The 21,470-nt window shown below is 46.9% G+C and overlaps 2 protein-coding genes and 1 long non-coding RNA gene across 3 annotated transcripts; 2 read left to right on the top strand and 1 right to left on the bottom strand.

Moving 5' to 3' along the window:
* Nucleotides 1-3,526: 3,526 nt before the first annotated feature.
* Nucleotides 3,527-4,041, top strand: MIURF (mitochondrial elongation factor 1 upstream open reading frame). Its single transcript, XM_090142121.1, has one exon. It carries the CDS (start codon nucleotides 3,829-3,831, stop codon nucleotides 4,039-4,041), a length of 213 nt encoding a protein of 70 aa, XP_089998247.1. The 5' UTR covers nucleotides 3,527-3,828.
* A 24-nt stretch (nucleotides 4,042-4,065) lies between these two features.
* MIEF1 (mitochondrial elongation factor 1) lies at nucleotides 4,066-13,289 on the top strand. The gene is made up of 5 exons (XM_031600209.2): nucleotides 4,066-4,204; nucleotides 4,986-5,134; nucleotides 5,254-5,434; nucleotides 7,574-7,836; nucleotides 8,943-13,289. Exons 2-5 carry the CDS (start codon nucleotides 4,991-4,993, stop codon nucleotides 9,747-9,749), a joined length of 1,395 nt encoding a protein of 464 aa, XP_031456069.1. The 5' UTR covers nucleotides 4,066-4,204; nucleotides 4,986-4,990; the 3' UTR covers nucleotides 9,750-13,289.
* Nucleotides 13,290-17,538: 4,249 nt separating this feature from the next.
* On the bottom strand, nucleotides 17,539-21,459 carry LOC149919601 (uncharacterized). The gene is made up of 3 exons (XR_016467399.1): nucleotides 20,138-21,459; nucleotides 19,821-20,012; nucleotides 17,539-19,120 (listed from the first exon to the last, which is right to left on the bottom strand). It is a non-coding gene; the product is annotated as an uncharacterized LOC149919601 (long non-coding RNA).
* Nucleotides 21,460-21,470: the final 11 nt, after the last annotated feature.

Raw genomic sequence — 21,470 nt, 5'->3', positions numbered from 1 at the left:
CACTGCAGGCAGCGAGACAAGGGGTCAGCATCCTGTCAGAGCAGCACAAGTCCATCCTACACCAGGGCTGCAGGGGTACTGTGTGTCATGGGGTCAACAGAGGAGTAGGCTGGGCTGGGAAGCACCGAGGGGGCTGTTGCTTCACTGCAGGCAGAATTCAAGTTCATAACCCCAGCATGTTGTCAGCAGTCCAGCAGTGGGAAAGCAATGGATGCACGTCACTCTGCCTTTGCACCTGCCCACTTTGCAAGACCAGAGGGGCACACAATGAGACGCAGACACGTGGAGCACACAGCAGTGAAGTGGTGGCAGGCACAGCAAGCCCTGGGGTGCTGGGGCAGTTGGGGGCAGGCAGAGCAGCACGGCTGGAGGAGTTCACAACGCACGCACGCAGCTACTGGCAAAGGGCCCAGGAGCTGGCAAGTGGCCCAGGGAGAAAAAAACAGAACAAAACACTAAAACAGGCACAACCAAAGGGGGCCAGGATGGGGAGGGGTACTTGTGGAAGCCCATGGTCCTTGGCTCCCACAGCAAGAAGGGACAGAAAGTCCCTGAAAGTCCCTAAAAGCAACCTTGCCCAGGAAGGTCAGCACATTTGGCACATTCTAAGTGGCTCAAAACAAGGAGCTGAACTTCAGAGGAAGGAGGTCTTACTCTCCTGTGCCATGGTCGCACATGGCACACTCAGCCTTCCTAGTACATGCAGGTAGATCCTGAGAGGAAGCACAGTTTGAAATCTTCTGCCTGGGACTTGGGGTGAAGGAGAACATGGGGAGCAAGGCTGGAATCACTTAACACAGTGCCACTGGTTCAAAGCCCACCCTGCTGCACATCTTGGAACAGTTTGATCCCATTTGTACTGCATCAGGGATTTGCCACGTGTAGCTGTGAAAGTTTTGGTCCAGACTTTGGAGTTTCAGGGACTGGACTTATCAGTGCACCTGTTCAGATAACTGTTATGAGGAGCAAAGTATTTATGCGGCAACCCTAGGGGGAATTCAAGTGGAAAGTTCAAAAATCAGTGTTCATTCTGGCAGAAGGCTAAGGGTAGAGAATATGAAGGCTGCCTCTGATGTCCCATATAGCTCAGAGTCTAAGCAGATGATTTGGAAAAAAAGGATGAGCAATGTACTAAACATTTTTAAAAGATGACTCAAAGCTATAGACTCTTTAGGAGATCAGAAAGGACTGTAAGTAAAATGCAAATGTGGCAAATGGGCAACAACATGCGTTTGCCAAGGTTTAACTTGTCAAATGCCAAGTAAAAAAAAAAAAAAAAAAAAAATTCCACACAGATATTATGAAGCTCCAGATTGCCTGTAGCAACTTAGGGAAGGGTATGAATATCACACAGATCCTGAATCTGTGAGTGGATGCAGGTTAGAAAAGAGCACACACAAAACATTAGCATGCAGAAGGAAGAAGAGGAGAATAATATGGAAAATATGATAATGCTATTATGTAAATCAGCAGCGTAGCCTCTCTGGGAATACTGTCTGCAGTTCAAGCAAGCCTTTCTCGGAAAGGGCTGATTAGGGGCATGGCGAAGTCGCTCACAAAGAGAGATCAAAATGATTGGGGCTGTTTATCTCGGAAAGGAAATTAACAAGAGGAGGTTGGCACAGACCAAGCCAGTCCGGAGCTTCTGGTTTTCTTCCCATTCAGTTCTATCACTATCATATCTGCTGTCGCTAAGGATAGTGTGAAGTGATGTGGCTCTCCTCTGCCACACACAGCTTGTTCTCTCTCTCACCCTCTCACCCAGAGGAGGCACAGCATATGTACATATATTTTATATTTTGGTAGGATTTGGGGAGAAGATGGCAAAGGAGAAATAATGTGCGCTCCCTAGAACAGGTTTATAGTAGAGAAGGCAATGGTGGAAAAGAGATGGAGATGGGTTTTGTTGCTGGGAGGCTCCTTCCATTTCCTCAGGCAGAGCGCAGCTCTACCAGCTGCCTCCCAGTGCCCTCAGTGGCCATAGGGATTTCCAGACATGGAGATAAAGACTCAGAATTTCATGAATTATTCTGCAAAAAGTACCAGGGCAGCTGAAGGTACCCTCAGAAAAACAGTATTTCCAAAAGCACAGAGTCAGCCCTTCATCTTGTGTACACAGGCCAGTTAGACCATTGCAGTGAAACATTCCCTCTGTACTCAGCTCTGGTGAGGCTGCACCTCGAGTGCTGTGTTCAGTTCTGGGCCCCTCACTGCCAGAAAGGCATGGAGACCCTGGAGTGTGTGTCCAGAGAAGGGCAGTGGAGCTGTGAGGGGTCTGGAGCACAAGTCTGATGGAGAGCGGCTGAGGGAACTGGGGTTGTTCAGTCTGGAGAAGATGAGCTCAGGGGAGACCTTATTGCTCTCTATGACGACCTGAAAGGAAGCTGTGGCATGGTGAGGATTGTCCTCTTCTCCCACGTAACAGCAATAGGACAGCAGGGAATGGCCTCAAGCTGCATTGGGGAGGTTCAGATTGGATATGAGGAAAATTTTCTTCTCCAAAAGTGTCGGTGCACTGGAGCAGGCTGCCCAGGGAGGCGGTGTGCCTGGAGACGTCCAAGAAAAGGGTAGATGTGGCACCAAGTGAATCACAGAATCACAGAATCTCACAGAATCACAGAATGGCCAGGGTTGGAAGGGACCTCAAGGATCATGAATCTCCAACCCCCCCACCACACGCAGGGCCACCAACCTCCCCATTTAATACTAGACCAGGCTGCCCAGGGCCCCATCCAATCTCACCTTGAACACCTCCAGGGACGGGGCATCCACAGCCTCTCTGGGCAGCCTGTTCCAGCACCTCACCACTCTCTCTGTAAAGAACTTCCCCCTGACATCCAACCTAAATCTTCCCTCCCTCAACTTAAAACCATTTCCCCTTGTCCTGCTGTTATCTACCCTTTCAAAGAGTTGATTCCCCTCCTGTTTGTAGGCTCCCTTTAGGAGGTCAATGGGTCACCCCGCAGCCTTCTTTTCTCACTTCTCTGACAGTGACACAGTCTAAAGTGATTAAAGGCATGGATTTATGGCTGGACTCCATGACTGTAGTGGTCTTTTCCAGTGTTAACAATTCTATGATTCTGTGATCTTTTTTCCCACCCTTGATGGCATTCAGGCACGTTTGAGCCCACATGCTTGGGGAACCCCTGTGCGTGCTGCACCCACACTGGGTTCCTTTGTGACAGGACCCCGTGTGAGGAGCCAGCACGGTGGTCTGAGGACTTTTTTCCTCACCGCCCCCTCAGCCCCTTCCTGCACGCCTTCTGCCCGCTATGGCAGAGGACTGGAGGACACAGCCCGTGCCAGCAGCCGAGCGGTGGGCCATTCCCAGTCTCAACGGGGAGAACTGGGTTGGTGTGCTCCTCCCGGCCGGCTGGGGGCGCACTGGCAGCGCGGCGTGTCCCCTCCCGCTCGCCGTACGGCGGCGCCCCGCCGCCAGGGGGAAGCAGCGCTTCGCCGCCATCGCCTCCCGCTCCGGCCGGAAGTCCTCCGCGCGGAGACCGTTAGGAGCCTCGGCTCGGATTGGCTGGCCCTGGGGTCACGACCCGGAGGCGAATCGGCCATGTTGCTGGGTGACCCCGCGCGCGGCGTCTGAGGATGCGGCTGCCGTGAGGCCCTGGGGTGCCTCTCCCGGCCCGTGCGGGGGATCGGGTCGGCAGCGGGCGTATAGAGCGGTACCGGGCTGCCTGGACCAGGCCGCGGAGCCCCGTCGATTCCGCTGTAGCCGGGCTCGCGAATCTCAGCTGACGGCCCCGGCAGCTCCGGGAAGGGAGAAGTGGCCGCAGCCTCCCGCTCCTCCCCTCTCCTTCGGTCGGCCGGCCGTTCCCCATGGCAGCGTGGTCCCGGCAGGCCGTCCTGACCCTTTACCGGGCTCTGCTGCGGGAGGGCCGCGGGCTGCGCTACACCGACCGGGATTTCTACCTGGCTTCCATCCGCCGTGAGTTTCGCAAGAACCGGGGGCTGCAGCGGCTGGAGGATAAGGAGAGGCAGCTGGAGAAGGGGCAGGCTTTCCTGCAGAGCAAGTTGGGGGGCCTGGTGTAGAGCTTCCCCTCCTCCCCCACTTCCCTCTTTCTAAAATCCTTTCACCTACCACGGGATGATGACTGCTTCCTGCCCACTGCTACCTTGAAATTGGCCAGAAGGTGCCTCCACAGCCACACCAGGAGGGTTCTCCTGTTCTCTGAACAAATGCTTTAGGTCACAGGTAGGTCCCTTATGCTGATATAGCCCTGTTCTTCATGGTTACATGGCAGTTAGCTTTGTGCAAGCACATTATTTTTTGCCTTGTGATGAAGATTGCCTAGATTCCTGATCAAATGAGGTAGGAACATTCATTTTTAAGCGGTAACTTCACTTTAGGAAATACATAAGTTCAGGCAGGCTCTGACACTTCAGCTGCCTTTATCATAGAAATGTAATCTTAAATCAAATTGGGAGAGTTTTCTGGTGTTTTCTTTCAGTTTCAATCCACCCATGTGCAGAGCAGTGGCAAAATGCATTTTGCATGTGTTGTTGACCAGGGAATCTCTCTGAATTTAAACATAAAGGTTAGAGGTTAAATGGGATTTGGAAAAACAAAAACAAAAACAAAGTGCATACATAAGAGAACATTCACATTTGTGTTATGCAGGGCTTGTATGAAAACCAAACCCAGCAGCCTTGAGGGCAGGAGTAAATATCAGGTGCAAGCGAGGAGTTGTTCCCTTTGTGGTGTGCTGTGGTTTGCAGTGCCAACTCCTAGATGTCTTTGAAATACCTGGTACCAACTGTTGTCAGAAATAAGTCTGAGAGTGGATACTCTAAGGCTCTTGAGATTTTATCAATGACAAGAGGCTGGCAGTCTGTGTAGCCATATCTATGAGCAAAGTTGCAGACCTTAGACGGAGGACGAGAAGTTAAATTTGTGTAAAATGGCTGAGCTCTGGCTGAAAAGCACCAGCTAGAGTTGCCTTGTTGTGATCCATTTGTTTGATGCTCCCTTCCAGGTGGGATGGCGGGCGCTGGGCCGCGCAAAGGCAAAAAAGACGACAATGGCATTGGCACAGCCATCGACTTTGTGCTGTCCAATGCCCGGCTGGTGCTGGGCGTGGGTGGAGCTGCGATGCTGGGCATTGCCACGCTGGCTGTCAAACGGGTGAGCTGGTGATGTGGGGAGGGAAGTAAAAAGACATGGGATGTTGGCACTGGATGGGGAAGAACGCAAAAACACTGGGGCCTTATCAACTGAAACTGTGCCTGGTGATGTTCCTTTAGATGTATGACCGTGCAATTAGTGCTCCCAGCAGCCCCACTCGCTTGAACCAGTCAGGAAAGAGAAGCTGGGAAGAGCCAAACTGGTTGGGATCCTCCTCACGCTTACTGAGTCAGGACATGAAGACTAACCTCAGCCGCTCCCTGCAGACCCTTCCCACCGACACTTCGGCCACAGACACAGGTACAGAGAGCAGTGTGGCAATTCCATGTTGCAGAATCGTCTGGCCTGTCAACCCTGTTAATCCTTTAAAGGAACATGGAAGAAGAGTGCTCTCTCTAACCTAGTATTTTGATGCTTTTGTTTTAAATTGAGCTATTGTTAGCTTCCAGGATTAGAAGTCAGAGTTAGTGAGTAATAGTCATATCTGTTGACATTTTTCATTTCTTTCATTTCATGGATTTTATTTTCCTTCAGACTTTTCTTTGAAACTCTTTGTTGCTTTTCTTTGGGCCTTTCCAATTCATTTGCCTCTTTTTAAGAGAATGCTTAAGCGGTGAATCGTAGAATCACAGAATCCTTAGAGGTGGGAGGGACCTCTGAACACCATCTAGTCCAGTTCTCCTGCAATTAACAGGGACACCCACAGCTAGTTCAGGTTGCCCAGGGACTGATCCAGCCTGGTCTTGAAAGCCTCCAGGGATGGGGCATCAACCATGTCACTAGGTAACCTGTTCCAGTGCCTCACCAGGTTTTTTCTTTATATCTAACCTAAATCTCCCCTCTTTGAGCTTGACTGTGCTAGTCATTTATGACATTATTTTCCATGTTATTTCTATGATCTTTCTAATAATTTCTGTAACACTTTTGGCCTTTTTAGTGCTGCTTATCACTAAGCCAGTGTTCATCAAGCTGTAAAAAAGCACTTGGCAGTTGTCTTTCCAAGTGCAGTGATAAGCAATTCAACCCTTAAGTGTTTTTTAATGTGATTTTTTGTGGTAGTTTGTTGTTCTTATTGGTTTGATTTTAGGAGATTTTGGGAGTTTTACACTTTGATTTAAAACAAAAAAAGTGGGGGACCTTATTAGGCTGACTGACTTTGAAACAGCAAAATAACAAGCAAGCTTTAACTTCCCAGGTATTCTACAAGAAATTCAGCTTTGGGATGGTAATAGCTTTTCTGCTGAGGAAGTATTAAATAACTAGACAGTTTTGTTAAAGGGGAATGAAGAGCATTTGATCGGATCCACCAGAGATGAAGATTGGGGCCCAAAATACTTAATAAGACTGTCTCACGTATTTGGCTTAAAAATAAATTAAAACGCAAGGTGAAAAAATAAGTTGTTCCATGAATAGTCAATAAAATGACTTTGTGGTTTTGTGGGTTACTTCCTGGTCACACAAGTCCTGAGATCTGTCCAAAAGACTCCAGTGAGACAAAAGACAGCAGCAGCTGAAGCTGAGCAAGCTGAATCTGTGTGCTGTTTGGTCAGCCATTCTGTATGTGTTGTGAGGTGGTCCATGTGTCTGTTTCCGAACAAGTGTGTGACAGCTGCTTGCCTTAAATGCACCACTGATTTGGGAGATTCTCCTGCACTCTGTTAAGTTCCAGAGCCCTTCCAAAGGCTTAGGATTCCCCAGGTCTGTAATTCTTCCTTAATTCTTATTAATGACTTCTGAAAGTAGTCTGTGCAAAGAGTAATCTGAGAGAGAGAGAGGGATGCCCAGCTCATTCCGTAAGGAAACCAGCCTGGAAAAGGGGGCATTAGAGAAAAAGTGCAGATTAGACATTGCTTTATAATTTAAGCAGCGATGTAAAGCGTTACAATGCTGTTACCCATATAAGAGCATGCTCTTAGCTCTTTGTTCAGTTAAAAGTTGAGGAGGTTTTCAATTAAGGCCATGATTGCCTGAGCTTTACTGGCTCCAGAATCCATCATTTTACCGTTCACCTTACCATTCTCATATATGATGATCAGAAACTCGATGATTGCTTTTTTCCTGATAGTGTGATCTCGGATCTCTTACCATGGTTACAACTGGGTTTTGCAAATGTGTTGTAAAAATCCATTATAACATTAAAAATGTAATGATGTAGTGATGGTTGTTCAGGGATATTTTGGTGGTCTTTTGGTCTGGCATCATGTTGAAAGCAGCTGAACTGCTAACGGTGCTGAATTTTTGATGAAATGTAGCTAAGAAACTGTCCGCATAGCCATTAATGTTCTTGAGGATTTTCAGTACTCTTCTTTTGACTGATACCTTTGTAAAGCTTGCAAAATGTCTGCTGTAAGCTTTTTTGAGATCTAGGTGACGCGTTTCTGCAGATCACTACCCAGTGAAACACTTACAACAATCAACAGTTTTCCTTCTGTCTTGCAGACTTTTTCCGACCCACAAAACCCAAGCAATCTGCCAAGAGGAGTCAAGTGGAGCTGAAAAAATCCCGCCTTCGTCTGTCTCTGCAAGAAAAGCTATTTGCTTATTACAGGAAGAAGGTAGCTATCCCTACAGATGAGCAGGCCCTAGCCAAGCAAGCAGCCGTGGACATCTGTGCTGAGCTGCGCAGCTTCCTCCGTGCCAAGCTGCCGGACATGCCCCTGCGTGACATGTATCTCAGTGGCAGCCTGTATGATGATCTGCAGGTAATTCCTGGGGCCACGTGATGGGTCATTATTCAGTAGGCTGACGAGACAGGAGCGTTTCAGGCGTCCCTCTTGGCAGTGCTGTCTCAGCACAACATTCTTCTGTAATAAGGCTCTTGGTGTCACGTTTCCCACCGTGAAGCCAGGCATTGATTACTGCAGTACTGTTTGGACAAGCTTGAGCAAGCTGCTTTGGATTTGTCTGCAAAGCATTTGATTTTTGCTCTTTCATTTCTCTGGACTGTCTTGACTGTTCTTTCCTTCTCCCTTTAGCTGTGTTTTGCTTGTTGCTTTTTCAGTACAGCTCTGTTTTTTCTCCATCCCTTCTATCTTCTTTCAGATATAAAAGATAGTTCCCTTCGAACTCCTTTGCATTCATGTAGGTCTTCCTTACTCTTTTTTTTTCTTTGTTTCTTTGTTTTTTTCCCTTTTCTTTATTAAATGCATGACAGACCTTGATTGAACAGCAGTCCCTGCTGCATATCTGCCCGGTGGAAAAATGCCCATAGCTAAAGTGAGTGATTCAGAGGCACGCTTTTTTTTGTTTGAGTCAGAGCTCTGAAATGGAGTGCTGACTGTCAAGTGAAACTTAGATCTGGGTTCTTAATCACCTTGGTGAAAAGAGATCTTTAGTGACCTTTTTCTCATCAATGTGGCAGACAAAGTGAGGGTAGCACCTAGCTCTTGCATGGAATAATTAAAACATGGCAACTTAAACTTGTCTAGAAATGCCTCCAGTTTCAAATTATTGTGTGGCATTGCTGTGCCTTGTGCCAGCTGCATCTCGCATCTGAGAGCAATAGGAGATGAAATGATTCTTCTGTATGTAGTCCATGTCAGGTCCTGAAGTATTTGAAGATATCTAAATAGCGAGTACCACATAAGCTTTATCTTGTATTATACCTTGGAGTTGCTTATTGATGATGGGAAATAGCCTATCAAAATGTCTTTTGAGAACAAGAGGCTGTGAATCCCGCACAGAGAGGAAACTGAGACAGCTGAACCTTTATTCCAAGTTTCTTTGAACAGAGGGCATTCCAAAAGGTGGTGAATAAAATAGTGTGGAGAGAAAGCTTGTTCTTACTGACTTTTCTCTCTTGTGAAAGGTAGTGACAGCTGACCATATCCAGCTTATTGTGCCTCTGATGCTGGAGCAGAACTTGTGGTCGTGCATCCCTGGAGAGGAAACTATCATGAACATTCCTGGCTTCTACTTGGTGCGTCGAGAAAACCCAGAATACTTTCCCCGTGGGAGCAGCTACTGGGACCGCTGTGTTGTAGGAGGTTACCTTTCCCCCAAAGCTGTAGCAGAGACCTTTGAGAAAGTTGTAGCTGGATCCATCAACTGGCCAGCAATTGGGTCTCTCTTGGATTACGTGATCCGTCCAGCAGCTCCCCCAGCAGATTTGACACTGGAAGTCCAGTATGATCCAGAACGGCGTCTTTTCATTGACTTCCTACCATCCCTCACTCTGGGTGATGTTGTCCTTGTGGCCAAACCCCATCGACTGGCCCAGAATGACAACCTATGGCGACTGAGTCTGCGGCCAGCAGAAACAGCTCGCCTCAGGGCTCTGGACCAGTGCGATTCTGGCTGCCGTTGCTTGTGCCTGAAGATCTTCAAAGCGGTATGCAAGTTGAACCCAGCCCTGGGTCACCTCACTGCCAGCCAGCTCACCAATGTCATCCTGCACATGTCCCAAGAGGAGTCCAACTGGTCCCAGGACATGCTGGCTGATCGCTTCTTGCAAGCGCTGAAGGGCTTGATCCGCTACTTGGAGGCAGGGGTCCTCCCTAGTGCTCTGAACCCCAAAGTGAACTTGTTTTCAGAGCTTACCCCAGAAGAAGTGGATGAATTGGGCTACACCCTCTACAGCTCTCTCTCAGAGCCGGAGGTTTTACTCCAGACGTAATGGGGCCTTAACTGGGGAAACATCGATAGGATTTAGCCAAGGTGGACTTTGAAATGTGTCTCCTCCTGCACAACCTCCCCTCTCTCACACTATCTACTTCTGGTTCATTTGGTTCATTTTTATTTCCTGCTGTGGAGTTGTTGCTCCCACTGGATTTCTTGGTGCTACTGGTCCATTTCCACCATCTGTGCCCCAGCAGGTACCCATTGGCTATGGAAAAGAGGCTTAAACTGCAGCTGTAAGATCGCTGCATAAATCTTGCTGATGCTCAAGCGTCTACAAAAACAAAACAACAACAAACCCAACCAACAACATGACTATGCACTTCTTTCCCCTGTAGTGAGTCTTTCTTGCTGCAGTGAATCTGTTTTGGTCTGAAGAAGGTGGAAGTGGGCTGGTGAATCCAGTGACAACTTTAGCAGACTTGCACTGAGGTCCTTTCCTTCCCTTGGGTCAGATTTTGTCCTCATATTTCTTTTTCTCTGCTGTACCACACTGTCTCACTTTCCCCCTTTTTTTTTTTTTTTTTTTTTTTTTTTTTTTACCAAGTCATGCAGAGCAGACTGAATGAGATGTTCTTGTTAGGGCTGTATGTTGTATGTCTGAGTGCATCATGATTAACAGTATTTAGTGCAGTAGTTCTTTAAAGAGGAGAATGCATATGGCTCTGGCTCCTACAGAGCCTTCTTATCCTTTGTCATCTGGATTCAGGAGTATGGCTTGTCCAGTCTGTTGTAACAGCCTCCAGTATAGGCACTTCTCTCAGGTGTTTCTGCAGGGAGGAAGAAGCTTTTGTGGTGTCTATGTGATGAGGCCAAAGGAGTAGGGCTTGCTGTTCCGGCCTAGCCAGATCTGCTGCGTGTTGCTGGTGGGAATGGCCATGGGAATTGGGAGGTAGGCAGCTCCTCAGATGTGTCTCTGGCCTAGAGGAAGAGAGGTTGATTATGGAAGACAGGTGGGAGGTGCACATGGGAACAGAGAATATTTTTTCATCTTTTCTGAGTTTTTTGCTGTTCTGGCTTATAGGAGGTGGAAGCAGAACTTTATGCCTCGAATGGTTTTGTAATAAGCACATGTAAGCCAGATTCTCACCAGCTGTAAGTTGGTAAGGGTAATAGGGCTAAACTGGTGTCATCAAAAAGGGTCTGTTCCATATACTGATGTTACTATTCATATGCAGAGTTGGCATTTAGAAAGGAACTGTCTTTGCCATCTGCTCTCACTGTGTGCTTTAGTTCTCTCTCCTGGCACCTCAGAGGTGAGGCAGTTTCCCCTTCCTCATTCCCATGTGCTGACTTTCCAGTGTTCCCAGTTTACAGTTACCATTAAAAAGCTGGTGAGGGCACACCTTCCCACTCTGTATGGTTGGACCTATTGATCATGGACTTCTGTCCACTCTGTTCACCTCTGCTATCAGGCTGTTCTCCCTTGGCTGTCCTCTCATCTGCTGCTGGACTGTGGTGTGGCTTTTGGGGGCAGCTGATGCATTGTGGGTGTCTCTTACACTAGCTGCATGTACTCTGTGCTGCTGTCAGTCTTTTGGCCTCCTGTCTTCAAAGAGTTGGAGCCCTCCTGAGTCTTGGGCTATGTGTATCAAATGATGAGCACAGCCAGTATTACAGAAACATAACCCCTCTTTAGTACCTTTTTTTCCTCCTCCCTAGCCAAGGAGGCAAGAGTTCAGAGGGAGCAGGTATCCTTTTCTCCTTCCTTCCTCTCAGGACTCCCCTTTGACAGGGAAGTTTCAAGGTGAGTTTCAGAAGTGGAACCGAGGAGGAGTGTCTTTACCCCCTGTTTTCCTTTTAGAGGCAGTGCTGGTGAGATGAGGGTAGGAGCATCTTTCTCGGACGATCCGTCCATTTTAGACAGTGTGTCAGATAGTATTCTGTATACAGTGATAACATGACGATGCATTTTAAATTATTTAATCCTTAGGTTACAGGTATTTTCTAGACTGCCAGATGCATACTTTTTAAAGTGTGTGTGTGTATATATAAAGTCTGTAGTCTGTAAAAGGTAAACAAATTCCGTTTGTATGATTTTGTGTTTCGTATGTTGTGCAGCAGTCACTGTTGCTCAGGTGTTGATTGCTTTTCACTCTGGTTCCCAGATTACACCCACTTTTCCCTGCCCTCCACTTCTTTTCTGTCAGCTTTCCTGCCCTAAAAGCAGATGGATAAGACTTGGAGCCCACAGGCTGTCTGGGAAAATTCTCTTTTCTTCTCATTACTTGAAGGTCAACAAAAATATTAACGTATCGGGGTTGTCAGGCATTCCCCTTCTGTTCATTTACTCAGTGTGATCTCACCATCACTCGGTGCTGAATCCAATGCCATGGTCTTCATGTGGAACTGAGCAGCAGCATGGTTTGGAATGATAGACACTATAATTGCAAAGGTGAGAAATAAGCAGGAGGAAGCCACTGTCTGAGCTGCATAAGAACAGTTGCCACGTACATATCTGTATATAGAATTTTTCACATGAATGCTTTTACTTCTTCCTGGCAACCTAATGAATTAATATTTTATGGCCATTTCTTGCTGCTATCGAGCTCAATTTGTGTATCAAATGGAGACTGAAGCTGCCTTTTTGCCTTTTCTGTAGACTTTGCTCCACTTCACTTGAATCACGTCCATCATTTCTTCCCTTCAGTTTTTCCCTGTTCTGAGCTAGCCACAAGCCTGTTCCTGGGAGGCAGAAGCTCCCCTCCTATGGACAGCCACCACCATGAGCAGCAGCTGCCCTGGCAGTGGCAGTCTCAGCAAAGGCCAAAGATGTAATAGGTCAGAGGGACACTTGCAATGAGAAGTGTTTCAAGAGCAGGGTCAAGTGGAAGGGGTGATAAAGGCAGGGAAGAAGGAGCAGAGCAACTATGCAGGAAACTTACACTAGAGTTGTATGAAGCTTGTGGACAAATGGATTGTTGCAGAGTCTTTTGAATCAGCACCTTTCAGTGTTAAATTGGGTGCATATGTTTATTTACAGCCAGGAGGGCTGAATTATAGGTAGGCTCCTTTCTCATCGGAGCTGTAGCACAGAGCAGGATGACCTAAAGACGAATGTGAAAAGGGCAGCTCTTGGCCACCTTCCTGGCAGAGCAGCTCAGAGACAAATTGATTGTAAGGAGCCCAGAGCGTGCATTGCCTGCTTGCTGCCTGAGCTCCTGGAATGCCTTGGTATGTTCTGCTGTAGCTTAGCTTCCACAAGCTTCTCACGAGATTGTCATCTGGTTCCCTGTAAATGCGGGGCAAGGACCAACTCGCTGAGCAGTGGCTTTTCACTGCTGCTGAGCTTTACCACTAATCTTTCAGCTCGGATGAATTTCTTTTAAAGTGTTCAGAAGCAATTACGGAACCAAGAGGCTGCTTGCTGCCTCTCAACCCGCACTGTGTGTGTGGGTACTTGCAGTGTGCAGTGAAGAGATGATGCCCCGTTGCTCCTAGGTCTGGAGGCTGTGGACTTGCAAGGGGAAAAGTCTCAAGTGCATGGTCTGTGACAGAGTGCGTGAAATTCTGAAATAAAATGACTTTCCACAGTAAACTGAATGTCTCTGATGTGTTTATAAACAAAGGAGCTTCTCTTTGTTTTTGTACCAGGGAGGAGTGTCAGCTTTCTGCACCACACCGTTCTCAGGGGACTGTCATGCCCCTTGCTGATTCACTGCTTTCCCTTTACAGCTTGGGGCGCTCTGCAGCTGCCTTCCGAACAAGTAGGTTGGCGCTGCAGCACGCTCGCTCCTGTCAGTGCTTGCACCAGTCACAAGATAATGATGGCTCTCTGCCTTTTCTCCTTTCTCTGACAGCTCACACGCCTGGGCAGGCACCCACGCTTCATGTGGTTCTCCAGACTTCACAGGCTTCCGTGCATCTTTTAATATTGACTTTCCTGCACAGCCTTTCCCTGCCCTTGGCTCAGTGGCACCTTTGTTTCTACATGCCCAAGTGTGCTCCTGTCTTATCCAAGCATCAGCCTTGGGGCGGTGAGGAAGCTGCTATAGCTCCAGTACACAGCAAGCCCCAGTTTTATGTGTCTGCTTTGGGAGGTGGGGAATGTGTTTGACATAAAGAGAAACGTGAAGTGATGCCACTTCTGATGAATCCCTGCTCCTTAATGCTCAAAAGACATGCTAGGGTAAAGACATCCTGTGAGAATTGTTTTAATGAGGGCTAAGCAATTACCATTTAACTAGCTTGGAGCGTATGTTGTGTTAGAAAGGGAGTCTCCATCTCTAGCATTATTCTTCCTGATACCCCTTGTCTATTTTTTTCCTTTAATCTATTCCATGATAGAAACGGATCAGATGAGATCAAGCATATTTCACATCATATGGTCTCTTATGGGAACAGCTAATGCAAGCTGCTCTGTGGAAGCAGTGCCAACTATGACACCCCTCGCATTAATGCCCTTGGAAAGCTTAGGGCTTGCAATCCATATTTAATGTATGTAGTAGTTTGCACTTTTGCATAAAAGTTGTCCCGGCATGCACAGTGAGATCAAAAGATAGGGTTTGGTTAATGGAGAGAAGAAATAATTGAGTGGAGTCATGGTAATTATTTCATGTATGCAAAAGGTTGCTGCAAAGAACGGCACAAATGGCTCTCTGCAAATGCTCTGGTTCTCTTTTGTTCTTAGCCTAATGAACAAGCAGCTTATGAAAGCATACCTTGTTAAATAAGCACAGTCCTGGCCTGGAAATGAATGCAGCCAAGCTTACATTTAAAAATTCAAAAGATACAAAACCTTAACATAGCTGTCATGCAACAAATATGCCCTCTACACAATTGATGATAGCATGGTGTAGCAGTTTTATTGGCATACTCTGAGAAGGACAGCGTTATTCACAAGTCACTGAGCCAGAAATGGGGTGGTAAGCAGGCTAATAATATCTTTATAGTATGTGATCCTGTGCAATAACCTTGCAAATGGTGAGGCTGAAGAGACTGGTCAGACCAAAGGGTAAAGCAGAGATCTTGAAGTCATTCCATTTATAGAAAGTATTCTTGTCATTTAATGGATAGCGGGAGAGAGGAGTGTGGCATATGGAACTCAAACTTTTCTCCATCTTAAGCTTTCCAAAGTAACTCATTCAGTAATGAGTTCTGAACGCAATCACTTTAAGCACACTAAAAGTCAGATGAGTTTTTATTTTGCTGGTTCAGTTTCCCTAGCTCCAGTAGCTAAGTAGCAATTTGATCTGCCTTTTTAAACTCAGTGCTAAACTTCTCAGGGGAAGTTTAGCACCCCTACTCCTGCTTCTTGTGGTAAAATCATTGCCATTCCACAGAAGCAAAGGCAGCAGAGACACACTACCCTGTTAGACATCCCACTGCAATGATCCCAGCCCTGTAAGGCCTTCTTGTCTCATTCTGCTCAGGATTGCGAAGGAGGTGAGCATTGTAGGCAACAGACACAAGGGCATAGATGGCAAATGACAGAGCTCTGAGTAAAAGAGCAAATTGGCTCTTTAACTGGTCCCACGCCAGACATTTTGTCAAAACTCACAATGCACTGTAGGCAGGCTCCTCACCACCTTTGAAAGACAAGAAGCAATCATTCCTGGAAGGAGTATGGCAAAGAGACATTTTTGCCTTCAAATTCTTGAATTTATTTAGCGTGATGGTTAGTTATGGCCTTAGACATAACTACCAGCAGCTACCTAGATAATATCATCTGAATTATGTTCAGGCTCCTAGTTGTTTATAGCAGTGGTGACATGCTGTCAGAGGGCCTGAGATATGCAGAAGCAAAGATAACAGAAGATGCAATAATCCCACAGAACTGCACTCCCACGTTGCTTGTCAGAGAGCGTTGGCTGGGCTCCCAGCTTCCTGGCATTCAAGTGGAGGTTGGGTTTTGCTGAGGCAAGCGCGTGACCAAGGCACAAATCTTCCCTCAATTCCCAAATCACCACAAAGGGACAGCAGCAAGCACCTAGGATAATGCCTTTTATTGAATGACAAACTAGTGATGTGTACTAAGAACTCTCTTAAAAAAAAAAAACAAAACAAAAAACCAAAAAACTAATTGCTTTCTTGCATAAAAGAGAAAGTAGGAAAAATGATCCATCTTCATCACTATGCACTGCAAAGGAAGATGTGTGGTGTTGTGGGCACAATGTGCTCCCAAACTGTGTGGCTCCAGACAAACTCAGCCCTTTTATGGTCAGATGGAGTCTGCACTGCCTCAGGGAGACTCACTTTTTTGGTGAGTGTTCAGCTTGCAGATCAGTGTCACTGAGAATTCCTGACCAAGACGTTCAGATGTTACTTTCCTGAACAGTGCCTACATTGCCTCAAACGCAGAGGAGATGCCCACCTTTGTCACAATCCCAGGAAAATTCTCACCCTCTGAATGCTGAAAGAGCAGGCCAGCAATACCCCCTGGCAGAGGTGGGTTGCTGTGGCTGATTCCTCAGACAGAACTCCCACAGAAGTCAAGCTCAGAAACACATTCCTGCTGGCAGCACTGTGAAGCTCCCTCACCAGGCACCACAGTGGCACGAGTAAGAGGGGCAGTAGGCTGAGGAACCACAACACCTACTAAAGAAAATGCTTTGGCCACAGAGTGTTTAGGGGGACTATTCTCCAACTAGTCCACAGCCAATCCCCCCGTAACACACCTGAGGAAGCTGTGCTAAGGCTGCCCATGCCAGCCACCAGCTCAGGCTGAAGTGTAGGGAGCAAAGCAGATTTCTGGAAGAATCTTCTTTTCTTTGCCAGTGCAGAGACTTCAGGAAGTAAAATGAGAGTCACAGAGGCAAAGGTTATCAACTTGGTATCCTGAACACATCAACATTCGCCAAGAATTTCCCCTTTCTCCCCCATAAACAAACACATATATTGAAACAGATTAAAGTCTGCTGGTAAATTCCAGCTGCCAACAGCTTTTGCTTACAAAGTGGAGAAGGATTACAAAATAATGGCTGCAGGTGAATTGAAGAACTTCACCTGAGCTGCCTGGTATGCCCGTGCTCCAGCTGAATCTGCCTGCCAGCAGCAGAGACCAAGTGATCTCAATGCATACAAGATATCCTCAGGATCCTGCTTGATTTCATTAACAGAGTACACAGGTTTGCAGTTTCTCTTCCTTGCCTTTCAATACGCTCTGAAGTTACATGAAGAATTGTAGAATCACAGAATATCTCAAGTTGGAAGAGACTCACAAGGATCAGTGAGCTCAACTCCTGGAAAGTTAAAAACAAAAAAAGGAATTTGCATTGCCACGCTCCTTCTCATCCTGTTTCACAGGAAGGTAAGGCACCTGGCACGTGTGTGTCTCCAGCAGATGCTGCTGCTGATGCACCTTCACTTTGGTGGGCACTGATGGGCACTGAGTGCACATGCATCTGCACTGGGAGTCTGCATAATTAAGTCCTGTTGAATAACAGCAGTTTCCAATGAGATACAGTTCTGTTCTTTTATTGTTTGGACAACTGGAAGGTTTTCGTTTGTGTGCTTAACTGCTCCCATGTGTGCTAATACACACAAGGGATTATACTCGACCCTCAAGTTCTTTCATCATAATAAAATACGGCTGGAAGATGAGAAAACCCCCAAATTCCCGGATGCTCCAAACAAAAGTCAGCTCCCTCCCCCTTCACACATATTTTTTGCTAAACATCACTTTCAATCCATTGTAGCTTTGCTCGGGAAATTCATGCTTGGGCAAGTTACAAGTTAAATCTCACCTCCCTCTTACTGGATTTGCACAATGTTTTCCCTCATGGCAGCTGGCCACAGCCTGTCCAGCTCTGAGTAACTGAGCCTCTGGAGAAATGTATTTTGTGAGCTATCAGCATGTGCTTGGCATGGCTGCTTTTGCTCAGCAAGAAAAATGTAGGTGGACAACCAGGAGTGTTTCCATATCTGTCTGAAATTATTGAACTGCAAGTTGCAAATGTAAATTGCAGATTTATTCCTTTTTTTTATTAGTCTCCTTTCAAATGTCAGTGATATTTACATATCAGGACGGAAACATAAGAAAGTGAGGGGGTGGGTATGCAATGAATGATTTATTAGAGATTCTATTTGGTGCAGCAGTCCAAAACAAACGAGGCACAGCATATGGCTAACTTATTTTTTGTTTGTACATAATAAAAAATGGACATTAATACCTCCCAGCTCGATCTTTAATCACATATATTCATCTCTCCACCCGGTTTTAAAATGGAAGGTCTATAAAGCAATCCTTAAAGAGCTTACAACAAGGATCTGGCAGAACCAATTCTCCAGTTATCCGTTTGTGCCGCATGAGGGGAGAAGCAACCAAGCACTGCAAATTACCCTGAGCTGCAGAGACTGTAGGTAATTCTCCCTCAAAATTGCTCAGACTTTATAAGCACTTTGCCTCAATCCATCTTTCTGTTTCCCTCAACAATCTCTGCCGGAAAATTTCCTCCTGGTGTCTGGAAATTCTTTGCTCACTGAAGTGCGGAGTTAGGCTGCATGCCTGCAGTTTGTTTCCTGTTGTCCCGCCTATGAATGGAAGCTTCAAAGGACAGAAATTATCACAAGGACCCCCCCCCGGGGTGTGAGACCCTGCAGGAGCCCAAAGCACTCTGACAGAGCCACCATGGGGCCTGCAAACCCTCCTGGCTGCCCCAGCATTCCAGGAAGGGGCCAGCATCTCAATCTGCATTACTGTTGGTGGTTATCTTCCTGGTCCTGGTAATACATATCCCCCACATCCCCCCTCCTTGCTCCCCGCTATGCAGCACCACAAGTGCCTCCCCCCTGACAGTCCCTGAGCGTCATATACAGGCCAGCTAGACTGTGCAAAGAGATGTTACTATGGAAACATTTACGTCTTCCCTTTGTGTATTTAATAACACAGCATACAGCATGTTTATCTCCTGTATATTTGCTGATAAAAGAAAAACTCTTTTCCTTTGCAACGTTAGCTTCTAAAATGAAAGACAGACAGAAAGAAAGACAGGGAGACAGACAGAAAAAAAAGCAAGTTCTTATATTGACTTTCCATCTTAATGAAGAAGGGTGAATGGAAGAGAATCAGTTTATCTCCTGGTGCTTTCTGCAGTGCTGAATATATCTGAGTATTTCGTCACTTCCCAGCAAGGTCATTTTGGCCTCTATCCTGCTGTGAGCTCTGCATGAGCATCTCCTCTTGCCTGCAGCTGGCCCCTAGCTTCTGGATAGGAATGGATCCGACTTATCACAGGAGCTCTCTGCTGAGATACCATGCCTAAGGCAGGAAAATAACATCAGCAGAGCTAACGCTGCTAACGTGTCATCAGGAGTTTATTGACCGTGCACACACTAATCTTCATTCAGAAGCCATCTTTTTGTGCTGCACATTCAATTTTCTTCAGAGCTATCAGGCTTCTCTCCACACATCTAAGCCACAAATATATTCTGCGGTTTTGAAAAAGGAACATTTGAGTTAGTGGGTAGCTGGTAGTTCTCTGCTTAGAAAACATTTGCTATTTTATTTGCACAAAAATTCCTAAGGAATTGTTATTTAGGCTTGAAGAATCATCTTCTAGCTCAGTCACAAAACTCAAACCTCAAAGGAGAAACCTCTGATGTAATATCTGCAAAAGCAGAGACATGTTTCGCAATGGAATTAGAGACGTATCTCATTAAATTATGTAACAACGATAATTCTGCAATCTCTTTCAGGAAACAGGGAGAAATAACACTGGTTATTACTAAATGGCTGGCTTTTTGTTACCTGATTTCACTTCCTGAATTGAGGATAATGAAAAAAAAAAACCCTGTCTGGTGCTCAGATCGCAGACAAATTTCCACATTTGCAAAACAAAAAGGGAAGCGGGCAGCTAGGAAACAGGCAGATCTGGGTTAAGTTCCTCATTACATACTAGATTTTTGCTTGCATGATTCTTGCTCACACATACCCAGAGTCCTTTCTGCAGAAATCTATAATTACCATTTCAAGAGGAAGGATTGGGTGGGTAAAGCATTTCTGTTTATTTTACTACAATTACAGTGGTACAATCACCTTTTTCTTTGTACTTGGGGGATGTGAGAGCCCTCCCTCAGCCAGCCAAAACACAGAGATGCTGCCTTTCATCCACCCAAGCCAATCACCCACCGGGCTTCTTTGGAAGCTGCTGCATCCATTCTCTGAATTTTGCTTTGAAGCAAGATCTGCCTGCTCATTGGTGCGTGTATCAGAGCAGTCATCTGAGATCACTCAGTTGCTATCGTGTTTTCTGGCATTGGAGGGCATTTTTCTCTGCTGCCTCTTCCATCTTAGTGAGCCATTAAAAATCAATGCTTGATTCTAGAAAAACAAAAACAAAACAAACACACACACACAAACCAAACAAAAACACCACAGTGGAGAGCAAAAGTTGCATTTTTTCTCTCAGCAGCCAATGTTCAGTTTACAGAGCTGGAGTGACATACCCTGATTTGTAGCGGTGATGGTGACATCCAGCTGCTAAAAGTAGAAACCTGGCCATGACCGCCCTCTCTGGCCATGCCTGTCCTCCGGAATTATCAGTGGAGCTGTTTAATGAGTTCTAGGCAGCCAAACCTGTGTAAACTGAGCCAAGGCCATGGCTGTATGCAGATACTACCAAACCCTAACTTGTAAACAAGGGAGCCTTTTGCAGTGGAGCCAAAAGGAGTTTGACCGACAGGGTGATAATGTTTTGAGCAAGCAAGGATCCATGAAAGGGGGGTTGGAGCTTGATGATCTTTAAGGTCCCTTCTAACCCTAAGCCATTCTATGATGAACCTTCAGAGCTGATGGTGTGCTGTAGGGCTGGCAATGTGGAAAAGCAACCACAGGCTGGGTAGTGAAAGAGTACTTGGGTAGCAACCTTTCCAGCTCACTCAGAGCCGTATATGGTGCTTTAGTGTCCTCAGAGAATCATGAGAGGACTGAAACCGTCTGTTCCCTATGGGTTTCATATGAGATTAGCTGAACCAGCTGGGGGCCAGAGGAGCTGCTAGAAACATACAGGCTGGGCTAGAGGCGAGGGAGCAGGGCTGCCTTTTCACTTGCCTGATTTAGTTCTGATAAAACATAATGCAAAACTGCTTGAAAATATTCCCAAGGTGAGGCTGCTTGCTAGGGGTGTGAGCTGTGTAGACGACCAGCTAATGCTCTCCTCCATCTGAGTAATGGCTGCCCTTGGGTCTCCTCACAAACCACCCCAGCCCAATGTTACGCCATAGCTGCAAGGCTGGCAAGGTGTCAGGAACACAAACACACAGCCAATGCCCCACGCAGCCCTATCTCCGAGGAGCAGGTAGCAGGCCGGGAGGTTCCCACTTATCTGAGGGAGCAGTGACTCTCCACAGCAAAGTTCTGCCCTCAACTCTGCTGGGCTTCGTCTGGAGGGGCTGTTAAGAATGCAGAGGGCACAGTGCTCGGAAGGGGGACATGACTTCGTGCGGAGGGCGTAAGAAGCTGTTAGGAACAAAGCAGACGCGGTGCTTGAAGGAGGTGAGGCCACGAAAACGTGAAGCACCAAACATAGCCCATCCGCCCTCGCCGCCATTTTACCGCTCCTTATCCTCGGTGCCTCTCGCCTCACCATCTGGCCTCCTTCGGGCCTCAGCCAATGGCGGCTCAGAGCGCACATGAATACCACGCCGCCAGCCAATCAGCGTCGGAGCGCCCTGGCTTTGTTGGCGGGCAGGAGCAAGAGCCCCCCCAAATCCCCCTGCGCTCGCCGGCGGGCGGGAGGAGCGTCCTCAGACGCTTCGTCACGTGACCGCGCATCTCGGC

This window comes from Phasianus colchicus, chromosome 1 (genome assembly GCF_987193195.1).
Source record: "Phasianus colchicus chromosome 1, bPhaCol1.hap1.1, whole genome shotgun sequence".
Classification (NCBI taxonomy): Eukaryota; Metazoa; Chordata; class Aves; order Galliformes; family Phasianidae; genus Phasianus; species Phasianus colchicus.
The sequence above is the reverse complement of the archived record's forward strand: the minus strand, read 5'-3'. Positions and strand labels throughout refer to the sequence as shown.

Bases quoted from the DNA above. Each gene is read 5' to 3' on its own strand.
- MIURF (XM_090142121.1), top strand. From the start codon at position 3,829: ATGGCAGCGTGGTCCCGGCAGGCCGTCCTGACCCTTTACCGGGCTCTG.
- MIEF1 (XM_031600209.2), top strand. From the start codon at position 4,991: ATGGCGGGCGCTGGGCCGCGCAAAGGCAAAAAAGACGACAATGGCATT. The intron at 5,135-5,253 runs GTGAGCTGGTGA...ATGTTCCTTTAG, and splicing joins CCACGCTGGCTGTCAAACGG to ATGTATGACCGTGCAATTAG. The intron at 7,837-8,942 runs GTAATTCCTGGG...CTCTTGTGAAAG, and splicing joins GCCTGTATGATGATCTGCAG to GTAGTGACAGCTGACCATAT.